The following is a 23366-nucleotide window of genomic DNA, read 5'->3' as shown; positions in this document are numbered from 1 at the left end:
AGCAACACTTATGGCTTAAAAAGTAAGGTAAGCAATTTCTATCTTGGAACACTTTTTTTGTCACATTCAATTAATCTCTATTCTACATCTGCTAGCTGTCCATCTCATTAGTGCTCTGTTAAATAAAATTTAAAAAAAAGTGTGATATTCGTGCAAAAAAAGCCGTCCTTGTTAAGCCTCCGAGGGTCTCCTTTAAAAGATTCACAGTCTGAACAGAGGTGGCTCAACGCCCTTTTGAATGTGTCATCACACCATACAGGCTCTGCTGAATCATCCGGGTGTCAGGAGCGTTGTTGCTAAGGGCAGTATGTTCCTCCATGCCAGCTCACCTCTGCACAAACAGCACACCTTGCCTTTGTTTCGTCTCCATTACGGCCTTTCAAGGCAGAACAGAGGAGCAACAAAAAGGCTCGTTCACATACAAAAAAAGATCTGACCTTGAGAGTGCTGTGTAAGAGGCAACTGATGCACAGCCGCACACAACCACAGATGTCATCTTTTGAACTTTGTGCTCATAAAAAGATGCCTCCTTTCATCTCAAGTCCAATAGATACAGCATTCAAGTTCTGCTCCATCAAAACATGAAAAACTTGGGTCTTGTTTGATTTGGCCTCTGTCGATTCTAAACGAGCTCAGAGATGACGGCTGGTTTCTGGATGATATTTGCATTTTTCTTTTGATGGTGGACTTTTAACTTTCATTTGTGGGTTCAATAAAAACTGATAATGATTTAAAGCAGCGTTCTTGAGCACATGCAATGATTTCCACTACAGAACTGATCTTTATGCGCTGCAGTGCACAGCCAAAAAGTCAAATCTGCCATTTGTGAAGAGTTTCCCAGATTCTCTCAACCTGTCATCTGTTTTTATACTGAATAAATAATAAAAGATCCCAATTATTTGTCATTTTATGTTGAAAGCCACTTGTCTTGAAACTGATTATTTTGCTCGTATCACCTTGTGGTGAACTTTCATAGCTCTTTTTACATTCAAACAAACATCCCTCTCTTTTTATGTACAACCTAATATTCTTCATATAGATGTGAATTAAATTTCAGAGAAAGCAGGCCTCTCATCATAACAAAAATGCAAATGCATTCCCAGCAAACTGTCTGAACTGTGCAATACTTTATAGACAATAATTGGGAATATAACATTAAGGAAATGCTCTTTCATACACAGATGAAAGGCTAGAGGGAAACACATCAGAGGTCATCATTAACGATAACAGAATATCATTACTGTTTTCCATAAGCCCTAAGGCCACTGAAGCTCCCCTGATTTAAAAAGATGTTTTTTGTGCAAAAAAAGCTGAACATTTGCTAACGGCTAGCAGTCCAATTAGCAGTTCAACTCTCTTTGAAGACAAACATCAGACTTGCTGCGTGAAGGAGCGGTGGGGAGCAGCTCACAGGACAATGAGGGACTAAAGAGGCCCTTCGGTGAATTCATGCAGCATTACACAACTAATAGAGTTTGCACGGTGTTAATGTAGGCAATGAGACATTTCTTCTCAAGTCAATTATACACAAACATTAATGAGGATAATGCAGGCTGGGAGGAAGCTCGGTTCTTTGTCTACACAAGAAAAACAATCATTTATATAGGTCAGCACTGGCTATAGGAAGGCTTGTTCCAGCTGGATTTAGTTGGATTTACTGAACATTTGCATACAAACAATAGTTGTTACTGTATTATTTTGGCACAGATTGCTGAAGGTGAAATAGACAATAGACAATGGTGTCACAGCCAAGGATGGAGATTTAGGCTTTTTCATTCAAGTCTCTCTCAGCTGAAGCTAAAGATCAGTAACTTCTGATGCAAGTATTCCATCATCATTACAAGATTTGTTTACTGAAATTACGTCAGAGTTAAAGCATCAATCAAAGCTAATGGTAACCCAACAAAATATATGGATTTGACTTTTTTGGCCAAACAGTAAACCTGAAGAAGAAGAGACAAAAGATGTCGCCTTCTCTGTAAAAACAAACCAGACAGTTTTATGTGCTAAAAAGAAAAAGAAAAACTTGTTGAAAATTAAAGCATCGTTTGAAAGGTGCATTTACAATTAAATCGCAAAATGTCAACTTTGTTCATCATTTTAAAGATAGTGAAAAGAAAACAATACTGGCCGGGTTTCCCAGATCAGTTAAGTAGTTCTTAACAGCGAAAGACTTCTTTCAAACCTTCTTAAGGAGCCTGTGAAAGAAAATCGCGTTTCCCAGAGTCGCTCTTAGCTTAAGTATCTCTTTCATTAAGAAGGAAATGAAAGATGCTGCTGACCCAGTCTTTCCAACCATCTTAGTGAACAAAGACTCACAGATCCAGCCGCGTCAGGCAAATCAATATCACAGCAAGCAATGAGATATTAAAACAATGCACCCCGCACAAATTTTGATTTATTTTATACTTTAGATTTATATTGTTTAGCATTTATTGGTGACAGCAAAGGGGGAAAAAAAGAAAAATAAGGAATAACAAGTGTGTTCCTGTATATGCTTTATGCGCACAAATAAAACGATCATCATGAATATCATTTATTTGATAATTTGGCTGCTATACATGTCGGACCGGGCTGTCCAGGCAGCCGGGACACCTGCGCCGTACCCGAGCACCTACATGTGATATGACAGGGAAGCAGCAGCTGAAGAACGAGATCCTTTGATGAATCGTTCATTACAGTCTCAAATATAATCAATGGTGTCGGTTTATATTAAAGAATCTTTTTGCCCAGAAGAAAAAAGAGCGAAGACAACGACCCATAACTATTTTCTTCTCTTGAAAAAACACATGCACCGCGGGGTTTAGGATAAAAAGACGCTGCAGCGCGAGTCGGGATGCAACAGCAGAAGAGCAGTGGAATGCGTGCGAGGCGGTTCTGATCTCCGCAATTAGAAGCCCTCTATAACTGTAAAAAGAATTTCACTTATCACGGGTTCTTTTTGGAACATAACCCCTGCGAAAAACCAGGGATTGCTGTAATTCCACGTTGCGATTTGCGAAACTCGCCTTCTCTTTGCTCATGTTTTTGAACGCACACACACGCCCACCACGTTTTCTCCCGGTCTCTGCGTGTGGGGAAAAAAAGCCTCACTGTAGCCAGAAATAACGGAGTAACGCACCGTTTGGATGAAAAAGGGTCATTGAATTATATTTATCATCTTAATTTTTCATTATAACGCACAGGCAGCAGGGAATTAGTGCGTTAGGTGGCAGTGCTGCGTGTAAAAATGCGCTGATAGTGATCGGTGATCGATTTGCCTGGCATCGATTCATTTGGTTTCAGAACTGGACAGCTGCTCCAAAGAGCTTCTGAAAGAGGGAACTAAAGGACGGTGTTAAGAAGTCATCTGGGAAACACCCGTATCTTACGGTTCTCTCTTAGTTCAAACCTTCTTTGAACCTCTCTTAAATCCTTAAGAGAGGTTGGATCTGGGAAACCCGGCCACTAACAGTAAAACACTACTTCTTCCTCTTGTGGCCCTAATGACCCACCATAACTAAATAAATAAAAAACAACAACTCAAGAGCCTTAAACCATTATCATACTTCAAACTTTAGAAACATCACTCTGTAAATTACATTTACATGCAAATAAAAACAGATGCAACAAAATTTTAATTCAGGGCTGCACATCATTAGGACAACATGCAATATTCATGTCATTATATGATATCAAAATTGAAAATTGCGATAATGACATGATAAATCAATACTCAAAAGTGTGGTGCAAATGTCTTTCTGCTTTGCAACACAAATAAACCCCAGCAGGCGCTGAACAATAAGTTATTTCTATTGCAGAAACTTAAATAATAAATAAATTAAACACTTAAACACTTGGACAGTGAGGTTCCATCTGATTGGTCAAATATACACTGACATTTAGAGTGTCAATAAATGGGACTTGAAGAACGATACACAATCATCATGATATTTTTTTGGTTTTGCAATATATACACATTGCACGTGTTTATATTGTGATAATACATTTTCAATAAACGGTGCAGCCCGACTGTTACTTCACTTGTTTGGGACAACATCCCATCTGTCAAGTTGGTCAGGTTGAAAGAAAATACTTTTTTTAAAAGTCTTTTAAACTCAGTCTTTGAGATTATTTCAACATGAAATAGCACCCAAATTATAACTAATGAAGAAGTCTAAATCAGCTAAAAGTTAAAATGGCTTCGTTCCTTCAAAAAAAATGTAAAAAAAAAAAAAAATACACACACACAAAGAGGGCATTTGTATGAAAACAAGTAAGTCATCACAAATGTTGGCTTAGATGCAACATTCATGTCGTTAACATAGAAAAACATTTTCACATAAATAAACTATGAATAAATGTTTAGAATGGTATGTAGGACAGATAGAGATACACAACCCTAATCTGTAGAAGACTTTTTACATCAATGTTAGAAGGAATTTGCTGCTCCAACATGAGGCACATGAACAGTGCCATAAAAATACTTAATTAGATTCAACAAAACTAATTATCTGTGTGCAAAACAAATAACCAGGATATTAACAGGCAATGAGTCAAAATAAATAAAGAAATTATAATTAACATCAAAGCAAGTAGCTTCTGTCAGGATTTCCAGCCATATTTTTATCTTAATGAGAAATGATGAGTGACTTCTTTCTGGCTCGCAGCAGTCGCAGCGGATCCCACAGATATTAAAGTCCCGTCATTCATTTGGCACATTTGGCTCGTCTTAACATCGCTGTGAAAAGCCCAGCACACTAATCAGCTCAGACAGGTGGCATCACATCGACGTTTGGTGATATGAGCAGATTAAAAACAGGATTAAAGTTCTCTTGAGGTGAGTTTAAATGCTGCACATCAGCTCGTCAGAGGCCCTGTCTGAAGGCATGCACCTCAGGAAAGAAGAGCAGAGTCTGCATGTGATGCAAAGCCATAAACTACACACACAACTCGTCCAATTAACATGAATGAGCGTAACTTTTAACTGAAAGGAAAAGCTTGCATGACTGTAGAAGGAGACAGCTGTTGGCATGTGGCAGACTGAAGATCTGTCAACATGAAAGATTACAATGAGCACTAAAAACAAGTGGAATTTTGAGTCAAGGCGACAAGAAAGAGTGTCTCAAAACTCATTTTGAATACCTTGATCTCTCCCTCTTCTTATTTAGAGCTGGGAGAAGCAGCACAAACTCTTTCAAAACAAGATCTTATGTGGATCTTCATCGGATACCGGTTTGACTCCTCTCGTCAAGATATTTGAAGAGAGTGAGAAAAGATCAAATTAAAATTGAGGTCTGACCTGAAAACTGATTTGTGGTTATGTTGGATGTAAAGAAGGTTTTAGGTCAGCAAGAGCCACCCAATCAAGCACACCACCCGGTCCCAGGGGCGACCCATCCCGCCACTGGCCACCGGGAGCCGACCCCCCCCCCCCTAGCAGGGAGAGAGGGGGCGGTGGGGAGAGCAGGGAGGTAGGAAACAGCCAAGGACCATCCGGGGCGGTCCCCACATGTCCATCCATCACCGTCTTCTGTCTCCATTTGTCCTCCTGTACTTCACCTGCTGCAATTTTAGTCATCCTTGACAGAATCTGTCTCAGGTCTTAATGAAGTTTGTTAGATTAGACTGTCAGCAGGGCTGGTGAAGGACACTTACATCTGCTGCAAGATCAAATTACACATAAAAAAAAGTTTCCTCTTACAACCTCAGCACTAACCCACCATATAAATATAAAAAAATAACTACCGGTAAATGTGCTTCAGTAAAGCCAGCCTTGATTTAAACCACTGAAGACTCCAATGAAGAAGGTATAACTCAAGCTAGTGTTGATTGACAATAAAAATGTGGCTTATAAAAAGGAAGTTTCAGGTTCATACAACAGGTCTGTCCAGATTCAGGGCACATTATTGAAACATCTGAAAATAACTTAACAGCTGGACAAAGATTCCTCAATCAGAACCAAAAACAAGGATGATTTATGTTCCCGACTTATGTTCCCATTTAAGGGGTTTTCAAGAACTTCATGATGCCACCGTCAAACCGACCTTTTTGATATAAAACCTCATTATTTCATCCAATTAAGATATTTTTTGTAAGCCACAATATGTTAAGCCTTCGACTTTTAATCTTAAGGCATAACTGACATCGAGTTTTGAACATAATTTTAAGATTACTTTACAAGCTCACAACAAAAGCATAGTTTCCGTCTTTATTTATTGTCCTCTCATTAAAGCAAAGTACTGGAGTTACTAGCCATCCCATAATGTGTACTCATGAAGATATCAGAAGTCTTTCTACGTGATCTTCGCTTGTTTAGCCTCAGCAACTGCGTGGGTTTTCTCTTCCTACTCTGGTTTCCTCCCACAGTCCAAAAACAAGCATGTTAGACCAACTGGTGATTCTAAATTGCCCGTAGGAGAGAGCGTGTGTAGGTGTTTGTTTATGTGAGGCCTGCGCTGGATTGGCCATCTGTCCAGGATGTCTCTCCCTGGTATTTTGCTCAAAGAGATGTGGGACATGCTCTGTGACCCTGAACAGGATGAAGTGGTTATAGATAATGTATGAATGGATGGATGTAAAATGTAAAATAAATAATTAATACAAAGGTCAGGATGCTCAGAGGTCTGGCGGTTTGAGCATATATGCCTTAAATATCCACAGCTGAGCTGTCTTGTACTCGTTTCCTGTGTTTATTCCCACTCCTGATGTCAAATAACAAGCAAAAATGTCACAAAGTTCATAAATCAAAATAAAGCTGTATAGCTGAGGTCTTGTTATTCTTACAGTGCAAGTTAAATACCGTATTTTCTGGACTATAAGCCACACCTGCATATAAGCCGCATATATTTTTAAAAAAAATAATAAAAAAAAGATATACAAGCCGCATCTGCTCTTTTTAAAAAAATAATAAAAAAAAGATGCAAGTCGCATCCACTCTATTTTTAAAAAAATAATACAAAAAGATATACAAGCCGCATCCGCTCTATTTAAAAAAAAAGATATGCAAGCCGCAGATATTTATGTTAGATTAGATATTTACTACATGTACAGAAGGATTCTGAACTGTAAATGATGTACATGTTTGTACCTAAATAGATCCTTTCCTAACAGTGTCTTTTAACACGGCAGCAACTTTGCTGATTAAAATGGGACAGAACCAAGAGAAAATAACTGGTATTTATTTATCTATTTATCTGTTTGAAATCTGCTTCTACTTCTATCTGCTAAAGAAGAAGTAGCGTATTCTTCTTTGCATTTATTTTGTCTTAGTTTTGATTCTAATTCCGGTTAGAGCGCCCCGAGCGGTGGAAGAAAAATCCACAGAATAGAACCTTTGTATAAGCTGCACGGTTGAAAACCTATGAAAAAAGTAGCGGCTTATAGTCCAGAAAATACGGTAGTTCATATCTAAACTGCACCAACTAGTTTAGAAATGGATCTACAGTACATTATGTTTTATGTACATTAAAACCTAAATTATGTTTTATGTACGTTAAACCCTAAATTATATAAACGATACATTCATCTTCAGAGGCAGGATGCAGCTTGGATTGTCCATCGCCAGGTGTTACAGAAACAACCAGCCATCAAAGCTTGCACCAGTCCTCCTAACTAACTCCTCAAGACCATTTTTCTTTTTAAATCACTAAAACTTAACATTCCTGTTTTAAGACCGTGGGAACACGCTGGAGTACCCAGCAACAAAGCACACAGGTGTGTGAGAACAAGCAAATTCCACACACACAAAAAAAAAGCCACCGTCTGGATTGCACCCATAAATACATATATATGGAAGAGCGACTACAAGCACACAATTTCTCAGTTTCAGTGAACTACAATGCAATTGATTGAATTACAGTTTGTGGTTGCACAGCAGTGGGCTGATGAGACGGCTGATCCTGCAAGCCAACACAGGCTTCAACACAGAAACGATTAATAAGGATCAAATATTGTTACTCTGTTCCAGGTCATACATGTGCAGCTGCTTCCGCCCCCTCCATCATCCATGCACGTGTGAGCTGTGATCAGATTATGGTTGAGCAATTAAAGGGGCCGAGAAAGTGTGTTAACCATTATCACTCTACTTTTTTCACACAACACCTGTGTCCATCTCCCAGAGGCCTCTGCACCTAGCAACAGAAGCTATTAGAAACTACTAAAAATGTGAGGAATAGGCAATAACACGTTTTTATAAATTTGTTATATTTTAAAGGCTCCAAGGGTTAGACGTGTTTGCCATAAAATGTGTCACAGAGCTGCTGGTGACCCAAAGAAAAAAACATGACAGATGTTGGGACTTGGATCTTAAAAAGGTTTGAAAAGTTCTCCAGTCTCGTGTATTTGCAGAACGAGCAAGAAATCTGTGTCTCAAGCCACCTGAAGGACCAGTAATTTATTCCTTCTTTGACATTTTTTTTTTTTATGTTTTCAGTCTAGTTATTAGATTAGATTAGGAACAAAATAACTAAGGTTTACAATTATGGTTTTAAAAAGTCATTGATACAATATTAACATTCTCCATTCTAAATCCCATTAAATCAAATCAAACACGATTGTACGTCTTTTAGCAAGGTTGCCCACAATGAGTGCCCCTGGTACCACAGACAAATTACAGATATCACTCCAGCCATTGTTAATCAAGCAAAGTACCAGAACTAGCAACTTCTTATGGTTTTAAATGGACCGTAGTCCATTGAAAGAATAAAAAGGGAAAATCATGGCTTAAAAAAGGTCTGGAAAAGCTTATAAAAAGAAAAATACGCTTTATAGGGAATTTATCACACACACAGGACAAAGGAAAGTACAAAACATATAAAAACAGAACGACATCCATTATGAGATTGTCAAAGAAAGACTTATATGATAGATTATGATTTTGCATTTCACAGAACCAATTCAATGTTCCTTGATGGTGTATGTGAGAGTGACATTTTGAGACCACTTCTAATACATCACAGTAAGAAATTCACAGCTAACACTATTGATATGAAGCTTCTAAAGGATGTAATAGATTGTTTTTTTAAACCATTTTATATATATATATATATATATATATATATATATACATACATACATACATACACATATACACACACACACACTGTATTCTGCTCGTATAATGCCAGATATGTTAAAACTGATAACATATCTGATGTGATAAAACTGTATTTTGACAATGCCAATAAATTATGTATAGAGTCCATTCAAAAACATTACAAATATTATTTCAAGTAAAAAAATAAAAGCCTTCCCATTTCTATTTAACTTTTTTTCAAATTCAGAGAAACATAATTGAAGGCTGTGGTCCTCACGTGACATGTTTCAAAAACTCTGTTCAAGATCTGCTCTTGTTTGGGGTTTTGCTCGCTCTCATTTTCTCTTCAGTCAATTGTTTTTTTGGTGCTCTCCGTTGCCTCTGGCATCATGTCCGCTGTAGCTCTGTGAGCTAGTTGTGGCGCTGCTGGCGTCCATGTTTGTGCTGTAAAGTGATACCTGCTTGTGGCAACAGACAGCAGAGATGAAAGCAGAGTTAATCTGGCCACTTTATGCTGATAGAAACTGAAGAACGCAAGATGACAATTCCAAGGTAATATGTTATTCCTTTAAATGAATTAGAAACTCAATGTTTTAACATTAAAACAAAAGCTACTCGCTGTTTTAAAGCTAGGGGATGACCAAAGTCAGCAGTCAAAGAGCAAAAGAAAAACGTTACTTTCTGCAGCTCAACTCTGGATTCAGTCGTAAATCATATACAGTTAAAAGCACGGTTCGTATTTTCTGCCCCCAGCAAACCTTCCCAGGGACTAAATTAAATTAAAATCAGGCACGTGATTTTCACGCAGGAATCTCAAAAACAGACCTCGTTAGAAAGAGGTTAAAACTTGGCTTTTATTTGCTATTCTGTGGTGGATAAGAGAATCTACAATATGCGTTTGAACTATTTGGCTGTTTTATTTAGGAATGGAGTTAAAATTTTATAAAAACACTAATATCTAAAATATAACTGTATTTATTAAAAGTAGTGAGTGCAGTGAGGGACATAACCAATGGTTTACAATCTACACAAAATTAAACAATCATATTTGGGATTTTTCTGGTCGCAGCAGGTCAGTAAGTTACATTACATTCATCTGTTGCACAACACTGATTAAGAAACAATGGAAGTTACAATATTTGGTTTCATTATGCCTTTAATGCACTTATCTGCAGCAGTTTTTCCCCCCTGGACGACTTTCACGTGGTACCAGCTGCTGGCTTTAAAATGTTTTCTCAATAAAACCGCTCTCAGTTCAATTTGATAAAATCTGTATTTTCTCTCCTGACTTTGCCAGAGGATGGTAGGTTAAAGTAAATGAGCCCAACCTCATGGCTGAAGCTTCGGGTTTCCTTTAATCCACAAACGCTGCTCTACATAACACCTAAAAGCACAGCATTGACACCAGAGCGAGCAGGAGGCCGGGAGCCCTGAGGCCATCGGCTTTATTCCACCCTCATGATAAATTGATCGACACGAAAGCATTCGGATGAAGCTCGGGGACATGGCCAAACACGCAGAACGAGATATCGGATGAAACGCCCGACTCAGCCAGACAAACAGTCTTTCTCCGTTTGCAGTCTCTGTCCCAGTGAGGTTTCTACCGAGCACACAAAGCTATTCCTCAACCCCTCACATTCACACAGACAAAATAACTCCTCTGAGAAACAGAATGAAATGACGACAGTATTTGGCTACAGCTGAGACTATGGACAGAGGGACTTGTACGATAGCTCCATCTGGCCAAACTGGAATACAGACAGAAAGAGGGCTGAGCTTCCTTCAAGGAACCCTCAGAGAACAAGGACACTTTAATACACTTGTTCTGACCTCTGGGGCTGCTTTCATTCTGCCGGCGTTTGCCCTCAGCATTAAATTACGGCCCAGGCATCCCTCATTATATTCATTGCCTCTACGAGGACAAAAATTACATCTCATATAGATTTAAAATGACAGTGATGTCATAAAAATGTTCAGCTGAGCAAAGGCAATTATTAATCTCCACATACAAAACCTCTGAACATGGCAACGAGCCAGAGCTCAATATTATTCACTCGACCGCTGTGTGAATGTTTGTTTCTGTGCAACTTAAAGTTCCCTTTTGAAGTGAAATGAATGATGCTATGCTGCAGATTTAAGGAAAGCTTGCAGAAAGAGCTAAAAAGAAAAACTGGGAGACACCAGAATATTTACAACACATTATTTATCTTTTTCTAGTCTCAAAGTGAAACATTGATTTTGCCGTAAAAAAGCACAATAAACCCAACAATAAGCAATAAACATAGTAAAAACCTTCCGTGAAAATTCCAATTAAATGTTGGATTAAATGTATTTAGTGGCTCAGATGTGGACGGCAAAGATTCTGCTTTGAAGGAAACAATAATTGGTTTGAATGTTGATGATTTTCCAGCTGCAGCAGAAGAAAAACAGACCATCATATTGTGATGTTACATTTAAATGCTGCTTTACTTCAAAGGCAAAGAAACATTCATGCTGTCTTTGATTAAACTGTCTACAGAACATTGTGTTTGTGATATACTGGGCTTGGAGTTTTTAGATTAAACTAAATAAATAAAAAAAGCTACAAATGCGGTACTTTGAAAGTGGAAATCCAGGATCATTTGGAATTTTCTGAACTCACCATAAAGCAAAAACTGTATTCAACTTTCTTTTTTTTGTTTCCACATCACTAAGCACATCATAACAGTCACAGAGAAGCATGTTGTGGAAATGTTCCACAAGAAAGCACAGAAAATGTTGTGAATAAAAAAAAAGGCAATTCATTACTCGCAAATTACTCACAAATTTACCATCAACAAAAAAGAAATTCATACAACCTCCGGGCCAAAACACATCGTGCAGATCAACAACAATCAAAACATTTTACACAACAAAATAATCTAAAAAACACCCTGTAGAAATTAAAGTGGAATGACTAAATCTTTGTCTTGAAAAGGAAAAACTAAGGAACCACGCTAGCCATTTTCCCCCGGCTTTAACCTCTGCAGCTTCAAGGACTGCAGCCGACCAAGTCTTATCGATGCACCGCCAGCTCTGTCCTCCAGCTCAGGAGGAGGATAAATATTTGGGTTTCACCACCCGTTAAAGACCATGCAGTTAAAGGGGACCTATTATGAAAAACACGTTTTTTCTTGTTTTAACATATATAAAGTGGTCTCCCCTCACCCTGCCAGCACAGGGGAGACAAAATACCATGGAATTCTGCAGGGTCTGCTCCCCCCCCTGACTGAGTCTTCCAGTGTCACGTGACCTTTTTTTGAGCCATTCTGAATCTGCGCCTATGGTGACGTCACCATAGGCGCTCATTTCCATAGGTTCAGCCTCCGCTGCTGAAACCACCCCCACAACCAGCTCTCTACGGAGCTGGAGCGGTCCTTCCTTCAGCCAGTCTGACGCGGCGCCACAGCGCCGCAGATCCAGGTTAAATCATCCAGGTTCCCGGGTGGTTTGGGAGCTGGGTCCTCGGGGGTCCGTCCCAGGTCGGATCAGCTTCACCCTCCGAGATTTTCAGCCAAATCTGTCGGTTTGATCACCGGTAACGGGCGATGCGCATAGGATGCGCTCCGGAGCCGATCTGTGCGCCGGGCGCCCGTCGCGCAGCATCCGCCGGGCAGATCCGGCTGAAATTCCGCTGGTCGGTCCCCGGGAGTCCCTGCTACCAGTCCAGGCAGGTTCCTGCGGTCCCGGCCGGTCGGAACCGCTCAAATTCCCCGGTTGAAGCCGCCGTGATGCGCGCTGCTCCAGCCCGACTTCCACGTTCCCAAAGCGCGGTCCGTCCGACTAAATTGTCCAGGTTCCCAGCCGCTTTGGGAGCAGGGATTTCTGGGGTACGTCCCAGGCTGGATCACCTTCACCCTCCGAGATTTTCAGCAAAATCTGTCGGTTTGATCACCGGTAACGGGCGATGCGCCCCGGAGCCATGCGCCGGGCGCCCGGCGTGGCTCCGGGGCCAGCGTTCAGCATCCGCCGGGCAGATCGGGCTGAAATAGTGCATAAATGTTATTTATATACAACTCATAGTTTATTTTTTTAACAATAAAGTTGCCATTTGTGAAAATTCAGTGTTGAGATTTATTTACAGGCTCGGGCTGCTCTGGCGGAACGAGGTTTATTCTCCTCCCCTGCTACACGTCATTCAGGGAGCCAATCAGCACAGAGCCTCATTATCATACCCCCCCCTTCCCTTAGAATGGAGCACAGAAAAATGGGTTACAAGCGGTAAAACTAGTGACAGGGCCCACAGGCTGGATTTCTGATTTATGTAGAAAAAACAAGCTTTAGATTGTTTTTAAGACATTCAAGGCCTGTTTAAAATATACATTAAATGCCATAATATGTCCCCTTTAAGAGTCATCACAATAAATGACTTCATCTGCATGAAACAGCCAAACTGAAGGCCCAGGTAAAGAACTCCGAGTCCAGTTAGCTGAATTACCCTGACACACGAGTCACAGACTTCTGCCGTGGTTCAGACAGATGCACTGAGTAGATGCAACCGACATGAAAACAAGGTATCGAAAGGACTTACTTAAACAAAAGTTCAGGATGCTCAGACTAATGATTTTCATTTGTAAAGAAATAATAATTATGTGCCATTGCATAGAAATTTGGAGTACGCAATACACTGAGATCTACATTTGAAGTGTTGCATCCCTGTTTGGTAGATACGGGCCACCCGAGGTGGCCACTGACTACAAAAACCTGTGAGGAACTTAGGCAACTGAAACAATGATTGATTATCGGTTATTCTTTAGATTAAACTAAATAAATAAAAAAAAGCTACAAATGTGGTATTTTGAAAGTGGGAATCCAAGGTCATTTGGAATTTTCTGAACTCACATTAAAGCAAAAATTGTATTCAACTTTCTTTTTTTTGTTTCCACATCAGTAAGCACATCATAACAGTCACAGAGAAGCATGTGGTGGAAATTTTCCACTGTTAGCACAGAAAATGTTGTGAACAAAAAACAAAAGGCAATTCATTACTCGCAAATTACTCACAAATGTACCATCAACAAAAAAGAAATTCATACAACCTCCAGGCCAAAACACATCGTGCAGATCAACAACAATCAAAACATTTTACACAATAATCTAAAACTTAAAAACACCCTGTAGAAATTAAAGTGGAAAAACTAAGGACCCACGCCAGCCATTTTCACTGTGAGGAACTTAGGCAACTGAAACAATGATTGATTATCGGTTATTCTTCCTTTTAAATCCACAGCTGACAGCAGGCAGGTCTCAATACTTTGCTCCGTTTCCCAGCTTGAGATTGTGGCAAGTCACGGGTCTTTTTTGGTTAATGACCTTTTACAAAACACGGATGCAAGGACAAATCCCTTCACACAGTGGAAATTATGATTCAGTGGTGAAAACATCTGCAGGAAAAGCAGTTACTAGAGGAAGATCGGGCAGAAACCGCCAACACCCCAAAGCAAACAGAGTATCTAAAGGAGCCGCATAGTGAATGACAAAAACAGCATCAGTAAAGCATCTTCACAGACCTACAGTCACATCTAGGAACAGCAGCAGGGAGGTTTGGGGGGGTTAGGACCGAGAGGAGAAAGCAGCAACTGTAGGGCTACATCTTCAAAGCTTGGCTTGTTGCTGCTTTCCAGCCTTTCTGCTCATCCCAGCTGCAAATGTTTCATTCAAATGTTCACTCAAACTGATGCCTCAAGTTGATTTAAGACTGAGAACTAAGACAACGCTCTGAGGATCTCAACGCGTTTTCTCTTGCGGTGGAAAACAAAAAGCTAAATCGATGACATTGTGGTGCAGACAGGAGGAGACCAACGGGACCGGTGCAGTCGGGACAGAAGCAGGAAAACGGGGAGGATTTCAGATCCACCACAAGGAAACGTGAGAAACCTCTTCTGAGAATGGCCACTAGTCTTCCATGGTGCCAGAACTGATTCTGGTCTGTCCGCACAGAGGAGGGCAGGAGTGACCGTGAGAGAGTTACTATAGCAACGCTACATTGCAATTCCATTTTCTGAAACTTTCTCACCTTTTCATGTCATTCATGTAAATTCTTGGTCCTTTTTTTCCAGATGTTAGAATTTGAAAATGATGTTATGAACACTGACGGCAGCAACCAGCTGGTTTAACACCGTTCATACTTCATACTGTGAGGGGCTGCAAGAAAATTTCACTTATCTATTTCAAGCCGTAAAATTTATATAATTTCAAGCACTATTTCTTCAATATAATATCCTGTATCAATGCATTTAGAGACAGTATGGTTTTTGACCTAAACCAAGAGGAGAAAAGGTGAAATAAATAGTTGGATTTTTTTTAATTGGTTGTTTTAATTAATTTTCCAATTATTTATCTATAAAAAAAGACTCCTGTTCTAAAATAAACACCCATGAGAATGGTTATTTTTCTGGGTGAGAGTAGAAACTTTAAAAAGGAACCCCCCCCCCACCCCACCCCACAATATTTCTTACTCGGAGTTAAACTCTCGCTTTTTCCTCATGCAGTGTCTGGTTGCCTCGACACACAAGCACATAGACCCACGAACCGCAGCTTGAGTGTTTGAGCTTTACCCCGCCAATCACCACTTTCTAATCCCCCCCTCACTGCTCTCTTCATCTCTCCTCTTAATCTCGGTACCCATTCACCAGCCTGAGCCTCTGATCTGTAAAACAGAAGCTGTGCCCTCCCGTCTGGCCCTGCGGTCCAACACAAGAAGCCCTTCATTAGGCAAATACTCCTCAAACTGCCAGTGATGAAACTTTTAAGCTGTGTGGGCTCTGAAAGCTGCTGTTGATGCAGCCACAAATACTATCAGTCATGCTTGAAAGTTCAAGTTCCCACTTGAAATTGCCCCAAAAAAAAAGAAAGAAAAGAACATGGACGTCACAAGAGGTCTGATAGAAGGGATGAGTCCCAAGGGTTCAAGAAAAGTTCAAAAAACAACCAAACAAACAAACAAAAAAGGCTGAGGTTCTGCTCTGTGGCACTCGGAGGTTCCAGCTGTGTCACTGAAGCCGTTTACACACAAGGAAAAGGAGCATTTCTGGAGAAACAGGTCACTGACAGACAAAACACCAAATTATGCCCACAGCTTATTGAATAAAACCCTAACCATAAGTGATAGTGGGGATTAGGCCTCTGACCCCAGTGTGGATATGGTCTCTATAGATAAACCAAGATAATAGTAACCCTATAAAAAAGGATTGTGCAGGAATATCCTTCCCATTTGCTGTTAAGCAGACTTAAGTCTGTACAAGCTGATTATCAATAGATGTAAAAAGAGGAGAGTTCAAAGCCTCGGCTGCCATAGAACTGGATCAGTACTTGTATAGATAAAAAGAGCGAATGAACGCTCCTCTTGCATCTCGACATTACCTCGCACAGTATCAGCGGACTTGTAGAGACTTATGACAACGTAGCAGCAAACATGAGGACACTTGTACAAACTTTCCTTTTTATACACTTATTTGTAAAAATACCTGATTTCATCCCTATCCACGGACACTAGTGGAATTTATTGTGTGTATATATACATACTAGGGCTGGGCGATATGGACCAAAAGTCATATCTCGATATTTTCTAGCTGAATGGCGATACTCGATATATATCTTGATATTTTTTCTGTGCCATAATTGGGGTTTCCCCCAAAGCATTATAGCATAGCATCTCTGTTAGCTTCATTTTTTTCCTGAGGCAAACCCTTAAAAAAACAATCAGTTTTAATACAAAGCCTCGTGCCAAATGTCACACAGGTACCTTTATTAACAGAGATCTGCACAATATCAAAATGTATAAAACAAATTAAATAAAAATAAACTGCCTGCATATATAGAATAAAAATGCTTCTTGAATAAAATAAAACAAATATCCCTTTCCTGCATAACAATTAAATTAAAATACACTGTACAATTAATACAATGTAGACAGTAACAGGCAGACTTTTCCACTGAGGTTGAAAGTTGTGCAAATAACAAAACATTTGTGCAAATCTCAAATAAAACATTCAAGTCAATTTGTCACAAAATAAGCTATATCAAAATCATTAAAATTTTTTTTTTTTTTTTTTTTAAATCGATATAAACGATATTGTCTCGTACCATATCGCGTTTGAAAATATATCGATATATATTAAAATCTCGATATATCGCCCAGCCCTAATACATACATATTCTGATTACCGTTAACAGCTATCATACTGCAAATCCATTGCAGTCCATTATAACTCAAAACTGCTACAGTCAATACCATTTTCCATCATCTAAAGAACATTTTTTTAAAGTCAGATTGTTTGATTCTCATCCAAAGACTGAAGCTGTAAAATGCATTTTTTTTTTATGTTTCTCTGCTCAAAGACACCTGATTCAGGCGAATGGATCATCATCAGCCTGCACAAGTCTGATCCAGGTGTGTATTCTGACCCATATATGAAAAGAAAAAAAAAAAAAACAAGCTTGTCCTGCTTTCTGCAGCCATCTGGAGAAGTGTTAAATGAAGTGCAAAACAGAGTCAGCTGGGCAATAAATACTTCTCCTTTAAGGGTCTACTTCCTCTGACCTTTGAGAGGCAGGAGGCTCGTGTCCACCATCCGGCACCGTTGGGCAACATGACACGCTACAACGGCATACCAACATAGCACAGCGAAGGGAAACGGCTACTCATTTGGTAGCTGCTCAACAAGTTACTGTATGTGCAACACAGGCCGTGCTTCCCACTGACACTGAGTGGAAATGTCTTGGAGGGTTCCTGTTGGAAATTTCTGTTAAATTTGATCAGAAAAAGGAAGAACAACTCACAAAGAGGCTCTTTGCTTCTCTGATATCAGTTTCTTGGGCCAAACAAAAAGGAAAAATGCCCAGAGTATGAACCCTGGTTATGATAAACAAAAAGTACCACAGCAGTAATCTGAAGGTCAGCTTCTCGTGTTCAGCTGATAACTTGCTGCTCTTGTGAATTGTGAAGGTGACACAAAAGCAGAAGCTCTGCTGTATTCAAGCCTAAAGAAAGAACGAAAGAAAGAAACAAGAGAGAGAGAAACAAAGAAAATGCTGATCTCTCCACTACTACATGCTTCCGTGCCAATAAAATGAAGTGAAATTAGAACAGCGAATGGGTCGGTATAACTGGTTATTCTTGCAGCTTTGCATGTTTTATAAAACAGCCATTAAAAAAGCTCCTCCACGCAGACTGGCAACTGGCCTCTCCTAAGGCAGTGGGAGGACACAGTCCACAGTTTAACAGTGTAATGATGCAGAATTAAGTGACTGCGTTCACTTTCAAAGCAAACTGCAGAAGCCGATACAATGCATTCGAATGGTAAATTACATTATTTGTAGAAATATTCACAACTTCTGCAAGTTTGCACACATTTCTCAGCTCCCTGCAGTCCAACGGGACAGTTGGAGCATGAAAGAAGAGTGTTCAGCTTGATGACAGACTTAACCGTAAACACACATCAAAATACACGACTGTGGATGTGCTTTTGGGATTCATGCGAATTGTTACAACTCTGCTGTTTAAGATGAAAGATTGATTGTATAATAAAACAGAAGATGTAGTTTTTTTATTCATAGTGTTTCCAGTAAGTCCTGTGCTGCTCACATAAGCACTAAACTTGCATAATTACAGTTTTCTGTATGGCCAGTGGGCTGGGAAGAGCAGACTTATGCCAAGAGGTGTTTAATCTCACCCTGAGAAGATAAACCCATACTCATATGTGCCTGAGATTTAAAACAAGACACCAGGAGCTTATCATCAACTCTGGAAACAAGGAAACAGTAGCCTGAAGGAAACACCTTAAACTACAGATAAAACATCCAAAATTGACCAAATAAAATTATAGATAAGATCTTTTTAATCTGCAACAAACCAAGAAGCTGTAAAACAACATAATATACCGGTAGTAGTTGTTGAGGAAATAACATATACCACATTTTAACCACTAGGTGACTGCAATACTTGGCTGAAATAATATAATGACACTCTTAAATAAAAGACTTGGCAATATGGCTGGAATTAGTGAATTATTTAATTATCTTTTGAATGCAAAAGGGTCAAAACGTACATCTCAAGCTTCAAGCAGGAGTGACCCAGAGCCATCAGTTTTACAGAACAGATCTTGATCCTCTTCAGACAAAATAACCTGCAGTTCTCAAAACAACATGTTTGCAGTTGTGTAAGACCGCTAAACCCAAACTGCACAGACACAATACTGGTCTGACCCGAGTGGACTCATAATGACCTCACAGAGGAACTGAAAATGTCCATCACATTAGTTTTAAGGCATTCATGTCCTTCACTGTTGATTGGCAGTAATGGTAGCTGATTCCCTTCTGATACATCGGAATCTTTACCAATTTGTTTTTTTCCACACAAATGAAAATGACTGAAAACATATTTTGAAACTTGGAAAAAAAAGCAAACTATTTTCCTTATTCCCTAAATGAATCTATCAATATGAAAAAATGTCAGAAGTTTATTCAGAAAGCCTGTTTCATTCAACCAAATGGTCCAAACAACTCCATGAGACTCAGTTTACCACCATATATACATAAAACGTGCGCTTGGCCCAAAAAGATTCACCCACCAAAACAAATTCACACTTAATTCAACCACGCTAGAAGACACACTCTTTGCATCTTAAAGATTGTTCCTTTGTTTTATATTAAACAACTGGTTTGCATCAAGCAACTGGAAAAAAAATGTACTTTACTGAAATTTCACAAACTGGATTAAGAGCCTTCAATATGATTTACATTTGAAAGGATGTAGACAAGGCATCAAATTCGAGGAGGAAAGGACGCAGGAACAAGAGCTTAAATGATCTAAGATGGGTATGAAACGCCTTTTCTTAAACCTTGACTGATGAAAAGAAAAGACCTGAGATGGCTTGAACATCAGGTGAAATCTAATCATAGAAATCTGACAGCTGAACTTGTGGCAGTTTGAAAAGTGAATGTCAGAGCCTTTCTACGTACACAATGTGAAAAGAAGTCCAGACGTGCAATCTTAAGAAAACTACTTTTCAAAAAGGGGAAGCCCCAGTTTAGGGAGCATTTTTGGATTCCAAAGGTCATATTATTTGACGATTCCAGATGGATCTTGCTGCAAAGTGCAGAGAGCATCAGCATAAGAAGAGCAGTGGATAAAGTGATGCACCGGCATACCTAGTGCATGCTGTGCAGTTTCACGACCATTTGTTTTAGCAATGTTATGAGTCGAAGGATGACGTCAACTCAATTAGAAGCTTTTCTTTTCCTTTCCTGATGGGAAGAAAAGACATATTCCCAGATGACAACGCCAGGATTCATTGAGCTCACATTGTGGAAGACGGGTTCACCTCAGGGTCCGGATCTTCAGCCCAGTCATAATAGGACGACTCGACGCAACAGTCTACCTCCCCCATGAGCATTTCGAAAGGGTAATAAACTTTGTGACTGCATGTAAGCTTGTTGAATTGATGACATGACAAATGCCTCCGTAACCAAAAATATCACAGCGTCACTTAGCTTTGATCTCTCGTCTCATAAAGAGTTCAAGCTTTTCCTTGAGAGTCTGCTGTACTCCCGTTGTGTTAACGCACAGTTAACGGCAACCCTAATGTTGTGCATCAAATTCTGAAAAGCTTAAAGGTTCTGTTTCACAGCACATGTCAACATGGCTGGGACTGCTCACATATATGAGATATCTGATGTCACACACACATATAACACATATTTTAAACATTAAGGTTTGCCATGCAAGGCATGAGCTTGTAAACAATGGCATGCTGATAAACAGTTTACAAAAGCCAACAGTATGTGAAGCAGGCAAGCTGTCGCGGAGCGAGTGACAGGTGGACGACGTGATAAAAGAAACACTGGGAGCTGCACAACATCTGCATGACGAGATGCAGGTTCCGCACACGTTGAGGGGAGGTTGAACATCACACGGATGAAATGATGGTGGATTCACAGAGCTAAATGAATATTTCATAAAAGTAGGGATGGGTGAAATAATCCCAATACATCAATACCTGATGTCATGCTTCAGAGTGTCAACAAGGACTCAAAAATAAATAAATTGTTATCCTATCTCATGATGCAGCCTTGACATTTCCATTAATAGCTGCTCTATTTCCGATTTTACACCTGTGTTATGATTAGATCAATTTCACACTCACTTTTTTCTAGCTAAATAAATTCATCATGATTAATAATAAATCATGTACAAAAGCCTCAGCTGTTAAGCATTTACTCAGGTTTTGCTGAATGAGGATTCAAGTACCAGTTACAGTGACCTGAAGCTCAGCATCTTTTCCTGGGATACTAGAACCCATCCCTGCCGTGCACAGTCACAACACAGACACGACGGGGTGCTTGTACCTCTCACGCTGTTGCGGGTACATTTTACAGCTCGCAGTCAACTCCTCTGCAAAAGAAAGAAGGTCCAGGTTACAAGGTGGATCTAGAGAGCTTATTCAGTTCTTCTGGTGCAGCACGGGGCTGAGTACTAATTCTCAAAAACAATCCCAAACTTAAGTCCAAACAGGGCAGTGCCACCACACACACTCGGAGTAGCACAAAGATGGTTAAACCGAGTGCATATAGGTCAGACGTGCATAAGAATTGAAAACCCCCTGAAGAAAGAGCAAAAGAAGACAATCACGGCATTTCTTTGATGTGTTTCTCTGACTGAAGTGAAAATCCAAATGCACATGAAAAAGACTGAACGAGTCACTCAAATGAAAATGACAACCCCACTTGAGAATGGTGCCTTTACGTGCTCGTCACACATAACAGACTCAATTGCTGGATGCAGTAAGGGCTCTCAGCCCAGGAGCTCCTCCAAATGTTACCAAGAAATGCTTTTTTCATGCACAGCTTTCAACTATGAAACTTTATATTTCCCCCTAAAAGTTGGAAAATGCAGGGCACACATTTCACAAATGTGACCGTATCGTTTTTACCATTTTGTACTGCTTAAATAACCGCAACATCATCGGTCCCTCGCCATCAAATCAAGTATTCTATCTTTTAATCAGCGCCTGGAAATCAGGAAATAAATTACACTTATTTATGAAGTAGCTCTAAATCGGACCTTCAGGCTTGTGTAACTTCCCGTCTCAGAGTGTAAGGAGGCTCAAAACACTTTAAAAATTAAGCACTTCAACAAACTCTTTGGCATTTGGACCAGGTGACTGAACGCTGCCGCCTCTATTCTCACAGAGGGATGAAGCAGAGCTTAGCCTGATTATAGCTCTGAGAGTAAGTGCATCAAACTCAGACCATCAGACCAGATGTTGGAGACTGTCAAAGGACAGTGTGTGTGTGTGTGTGTGTGTGTGTGTGTGTGTGTGTGTGTGTGTGTGTGTGTGTGTGTGTGTGTGTGGGCGGGTGTTTATGCCAACGACAAAGGCTTTAAGCTGTTTGTGTTTGTTCTGCGCCACACCGACTGGGCTACAGCATTCCCAGGTAGTGGACACATTTGGGGCTAATCTGAGCTACATTTGGCATTTGTGGCTCAGCTGCAGCACAAGTAAGTTCTATGCGGGCCAGATGTGTGCCGGTCAGAGATCATGAACTGGATAACACTTGGGTTTTGGCAAGAGCCACATGTGGGTCAAGATTCAGAAGTTAGTTTTAAAGGTGACCTATTATGGCATTTAATGTATATTTTAAACAGGCCTTGAATGTCTTAAAAACAATCTAAAGCTTGTTTTTTCTACATAAATCATAAATCCAGCCTGTGGGCCCTGTCACTAGTTTTACCGCTTCTAACCTCTTTTTCTGTGCCTCATTTTTAGGGAAGGGGGGGGTATGATAATGAGGCTCTGTGCTGATTGGCTCCCTGAATGACGTGTAGCAGGGGAGGAGAATAAACCCTAGCTCCGCCAGAGCAGCCCGAGCCTGTAAATAAATAAAACACTGAATTTTCACAAATGGAAACTTTATTGTTAAAAAAATAAAATATGAGTTGTATATAAATAACATTTATGCACTATTTAAGCCGGATCTACCCGGCGGATGCTGAACGCTGGCCCCGCAACCCCACGCCGGGCGCCCGGCTGGAGCAGCGCGCATCACCGCGGCTTTAACGGGGGAATCTGACCGGTTCCGACCGGCCGGGACCGCAGGAACCCGCCTGGACTGGTAGCAGGGACTCCCGGGGACCGACCAGCGGAATTTCAGCCGGATCTGCCCGGCGGATGCTGCGCGACGGGCGCCGCAACCTCACGGCGGGCGCACAGATCGGCTCCGGAGCGCATCCGCGGCGCATCGTCGGTTACCGGGGATCAAACCGACAGATTTGCCTGAAAATCTCGGAGGGTGAAGCTGGTCCGACCTGGGACGGACCCCCGAGGACCCA

The 23366-nt window shown here is 40.3% G+C and overlaps 1 protein-coding gene across 2 annotated transcripts in view; it reads right to left on the bottom strand.

The window, feature by feature from the left end:
* LOC133458562 (homer protein homolog 3-like) overlaps positions 1-23366 on the bottom strand; it is a 67037-nt gene that overhangs the window by 39939 nt on the left and 3732 nt on the right. The window contains exon 2 of one of the 2 annotated variants that reach the window (XM_061738594.1): positions 21383-21428. The exons of the other annotated variant lie outside the window; for it this stretch is intronic. Coding sequence (XP_061594578.1) covers positions 21383-21405 — 23 coding nt within the window. The 5' untranslated portion in view covers positions 21406-21428. The remainder of the gene's footprint in view (positions 1-21382; positions 21429-23366) is intronic. 2 annotated transcript variants of the gene reach the window in all.

This window comes from Cololabis saira, chromosome 13, assembly GCF_033807715.1.
Source record: "Cololabis saira isolate AMF1-May2022 chromosome 13, fColSai1.1, whole genome shotgun sequence".
NCBI classification, from domain to species: Eukaryota; Metazoa; Chordata; class Actinopteri; order Beloniformes; family Belonidae; genus Cololabis; species Cololabis saira.
Note: the sequence above shows the minus strand (reverse complement) of the source record. Positions and strands in the feature narration are given on the sequence as shown.